Consider the following 5211-nt stretch of genomic DNA (forward strand, 5'->3'; position numbering starts at 1 on the left):
TGTGTGTGTATCGTTATAATATATTTTTATTACTTTTTAGAACTGAACTAATGATTTTCGAAATAACCGATTATTCAACATAATAATTTCGACACTTCATTTTATCATTTCAAAATTCAATAGAGTGTGTCGACGTTGATTGATGTATAAAACTTTCTTATGTTTATAAACACGAATAATGCAATCGTTAATATTAATTGACTCGGCAATAATTAATATTTGTTGGTTGCGAATCTGATAATTTGACGAGTTCGACCTGTTTTCGAAATACGTAACGTTAGTGATTTAAGTGATTTTCGATCGACTGCCACACCGCAATGCACGATCTGACAACCCTCGAAACTTGGCGCGTGACGCGTCTGGATGGAGGCAAGTCCAATTAATGACGCGCAAACCGCAATCTGTAGCGCCGCGTCACTCTTTCGCCGAGCGAGAAGTGACGTGGATAAAGGGTGCGTCGGACAAACTTATCCCACGAAACGCCCGCCCTTTTGATTTATTGAGAAATTTTTTACGCGAGCGACGTGTCCCCGAGATTTTTTCCTAACGACCTGTCAACGTTGAAATTGAAATACTTCCACTAACAATGATAAATCCCGTAGATATTAATTCTAAACTTGTGTACTTGTGAAATCGTGATTACGTCCATTTCTACCAATGTAGATTAATTTTAATCCTTTTGTCAATGCATAATTTTTTATCTTTTCACTACAACAAATTTTACAGGTTAAAAATGTAAAAATAAAAACCAGATAAAATCTATGCAAAACTATTTTTTGTTATTCGAAAGAAAGGGATTTTTAAAGCAACATAAATTCACACAAAAATAAAAAAATTTTGATTTAATCTATGTTTAAGGATTCAGAATGTTCAGGTATAGGCTCTACAAAAAATGACTGAAATTGAAAATTTAGACTTTCTGTATAAAAATGAATGTTACATGCATATGAAACAGGATTAATAAGGTGCATTTATATTTATATTTATATCTAAAAATCATTAATATTTCTATTAGTGAGATAGAATTAATTTCAATAGATTATTAAAGATAGTAAAATATTAGTAATCTAATAATCTAATAATAATTTATCCTTAAAATTCTAAAAATTAGAAAAAGATAAAAAGAATAACTGAGATTAAAGCCTTTTAAACATTGTACTTGAAAATAATGCAAAAAAGTTTGACAATAATTTAGAACCTTGATAAAGAAACTATTTCAACAATATGAAGTAGACATATTTTAAAAAAATAATTAAGATAAAATATTTACATATAAACAAGAAAAGATATTTTTGCGCGCGCGTGATTCCTACTATAAATCTAGAATATGACACGTCAATGGTGTGGAACGACGTTGCGACGATTATCCTTATCTTTTTGCAGACTCTTTCCTTATCTTTTTGTTAAAAACGAGATTCACCAAGGGGAGAGATAATCAATATGCTATTGCCCGATACAGACGTCATTAGCGTGTAAGTGCGGGGAATTTAATATCGGCGCCTTCTCGCATCTTCCGAAGTGATCACGATGATGCACTCGCTATAATTAACGTATAGAGAAGCGATATTTCTCGTCGACTGATACGTCCACCGAACAGATGTTCCTCCGTAATTAAAATGCAACGATCATGCAACACTAACCTGCCGTCGCCGCTCACGGTCGGGTTTGTACTAATGGCGCGACGCCGACAGATATTAATGCCGTGAATTGCAACAGGCCATTACGGCAACGCGAGGCTATATATTAATTGCGCTCGTGAAAGTTAACGGGAACGTTCGAACGTAATATTTTAATCCGCTAATTCCGCCCGCCGGCTTTTGATTGTCGTGGTTAATTTATGTCCCTCGAGACAAGAGAAACTTCTCTTTGTCCACACTTTACGTGACTTCTGCTGAAATGATCTTTTGAATTATATACTTTCTTTCCCTGTAGTAAATTTTTTGCAAACAGTAAGCATCACTCTCACAAAGAAAAAATTGGAAAACAAGTGTATTTTTTTTTTTTTTTTTTTTTCATGAAAATTAGACGTCGAAAAGAATAGCCAATGATTTGTTTTTGTTTTGAATTTGACTAGTGGCCCAGCTGTTGTGGGACAGTTTACAAAATGATTTTACGATTCTTTGCTCTTTGCGAAGCGGAGATTGCAAATTCAATTATTTATTCATTACATTACAAAGTCAATCATGAAAATTTTTACGTCTCATAACTATTAGAGACTTATACTGTTTGAATATATATACTCGTACTTTTTCTGTATCGTCGAACTGATTTTCTACGAGCAATAACCACTGTTTTGATCGTAAAATACTGAAAAAAAATCAATACGAGAAGCCAGAAGATATTTTTTTTTCACGAAAATTAGATGTTAAATGTAACCACTGTTTTACTTTTGTTCTGAATTTAAATAGTCCAGTTACTGCGAAACAGTTAAATTTATAATAAATGATCTTTTATATTCTTTGGGAAGTGAAGATTGAAAATTTATTTATTCATTACATTACAAATTCAATTAAACACATAAACATTTTTATGTTTTTTCTAAATATTAGAAAGACTTGAATCGTCTGAATATAACTCGTGATTTTTTATGAGTTTTAAGCACCGCTGTCGCAAAATACTGAACAAAATAATCACGGAAAACCGAAGGTATTTCTTTTTATACCAAAATTATCAGAGATACAATCGGAGTGCTTTGTCTTTGTTCTGCATTTAAATGATCCAGCTACTGCGAGACAGTTCATAATAAATGATTTTACGGTCCTTTATATTCTTTGCGAAGCGGAGATTGCAAATTCATTTATTTATTCATTACATTAGAAATTCAATCATGCGCACAAAAATTTTTACGTCTCTTATAAATATTAGAGAGATCTGAACCGTTGAATATAAGAGAATAAACCGTCAATGTGGCCGTCTGTACCGAAAAGCCGATCGAACGCTCTATTCCACTCGCTTTTCTATCTTTCATTCGTCCCCCCCCCCCTCCTCCCCTCCTCCCCTTCTCCCCTCCGCGCAACAATCAGCATTGTATTACCGAATCGTGCTTTGATTTATGACGTGTGTAAATCAGCGCGACGCACGCCGTGACTTTGCCAACGCACACTCGCTGTCCCCAAAATAGTTTACAGGAGTTCGGAGCATAAAACGCGGCGCGCGTGTTTCCGTCGGGATTAACGAAACGACGACAGGCGACGTTAATGAGCCGCTAGGAAAGATATTTTTAAGCAGGAAAACTCGTGCATACGCGACATTTTAAGCATTTGAACTATTTGCGTTTGCATTAATCATATAAATGTTGCACGAATATATTATGTGAGAGATTATCAGAATAAAATTAACATTGTTTATCGATCATACTCCGTTTTTCGAATTGTCACGATACTTAGAATGTTTACAATGGGTTGTTTTCTGACGCGATCTGTTTACCATGTTAATTTTCAATGTGATTTATTTGCAACATGTCGAATCGGTTTTCTCACTTTTAAACGCACATTTTTTTTTTCTCGGGAGAGACGCAAAATAAAGAGAACGAATAATGCGATATTTTTCTTTTTTTTTGTTAACTTGTGGCTTAACTTGATAATAATGTAAAAATGGTTTTTTCTAGTTACAGTTTTGTAATAATTTTTAAAGTCACATTACGAAATCATAATTAGAAAAATATAATTTTTACATTATCATCAGGTTGAGTGAGAACAAGTCTAAACTTCAAGTTAATCAGAAACCGGATCTCAGAGAAATAGTGGTAACAACTATAAAAGTGATAATTTTACAAGTATATGTACAATAGAATTATAATCTTTAGAGGGGATAGGAATTTATTTTTAAAATTTTACAGTTTTTCCTTGAGTCAGATTTGTTATAATTCATTATTTTTTATACACATTGTATTCCTTGCCTCAAAATATGAATCTGTTTCAGCGCCACTACAGTGGCTTTCTCGTTCTGTAAAAATTAATGTACATACTAAACTATTTCATAGTTATTGCAACTATTATATAAAATAGTTCATTTAACTGTGTAACTAATTTACTCGAACTAAATTCACATAAAATTTGTACAGCTATCATCTTTATAGTTGCTGTCATACACGGAAAGAATATTTTGCTGAAATATCAAAAAAAATCTAAATATAGATAAATATAGATAAAATAATTTTGTTGACATATCAAAATAACTATGCAGGAAGTTGATTGTTAGATTGTTAGATGTGAAACTTTTCGCAGCATTGCTCACCACGCTTGAATTTCCTATATAATTATTTCGATTTGATCCAATAAAATTATTTTCAGATCTGTATCTATCTAAATTTTCAGACAACTTTGGCAAAATTGTTCTTTCCATGTATGATTTTCTCCGAATACACATACGTTGTTATTCCGTTCTGCGCCGTTGTTCGGAATGCAAACGGCAAGTAGAAAATATCGTTAAATACGAAGCCTTTAAGACATTGAGAGACGCGTATCTCGACAAATCGTTAACTCGCGACGAACAAACGGGCACGGAGGGGTATGAATAATGGAGTCCGTAAATAGCGACGTAGAAAGGAGAGACGAGAAAAGCGAACTAACCAACGAAAGGAGAGAGGAAAAAAGAGACTAACCGTAGTAGGTAGCGGCGTGAGGTAATGATCAGGACGGAGATACTGATTCGCGCTGGACGTCAGCATCTTTCGCGGTCGATCCTCTCGCGCCGTCGGTCGTATTACTCGACGATAGGCACCACTTTTTCTATCACACTCGACGGCTCATCGGCGATCCAGCCGCGCGATCCGTCGCACTATTTTCCTCTTATATCCGCCGCAACAATGAAATAACGATATCACTCTCGGACGTGAAGCCATGCACCAAGCTTTAAGTTGATTCGGTGATGAAGCGGCACTTATCTGTGTGCGCGATACGGCACAAAACCCTTTCTTTTTTCACAAGCACTAAATTACGTAGAGAGAGAAAGAGAGAAAGAGAATAGGAGAACAAATCGTCGGAGCACTCTTAGATCGGAGTAACTCAGTGTCTGTTGAAACGACGAATCACACGGAAACAAAAAAAGAAAGAAAACGAACTCGCGTCACAGTTACAGTATAGTTATCGTACTCGATATATCTTCGACACGTTGACGCGGTGAGATTCGACTCGCTACTAAACCGCTCGGAGCGGTCGACGTGGAGCGCTCTCGGTTTGCCCTTCTCGTCGCCCGACCCTCACCATTCCA

General features: G+C 35.2%; 1 protein-coding gene across 1 annotated transcript in view; it reads right to left on the reverse strand.

The window, feature by feature from the left end:
• LOC105622563 (zinc finger protein Elbow) overlaps window positions 1–4669 on the reverse strand; it is a 13322-nt gene extending 8653 nt beyond the window's left edge. The window contains exon 1 of the mRNA XM_012203980.1: window positions 4604–4669. Coding sequence (XP_012059370.1) covers window positions 4604–4669 — 66 coding nt within the window. The remainder of the gene's footprint in view (window positions 1–4603) is intronic.
• Between the last annotated feature and the right edge of the window lie 542 nt (window positions 4670–5211).

This window comes from Atta cephalotes (genome assembly GCF_000143395.1).
Source record: "Atta cephalotes unplaced genomic scaffold scaffold00046, whole genome shotgun sequence".
Classification (NCBI taxonomy): domain Eukaryota; kingdom Metazoa; phylum Arthropoda; class Insecta; order Hymenoptera; family Formicidae; genus Atta; species Atta cephalotes.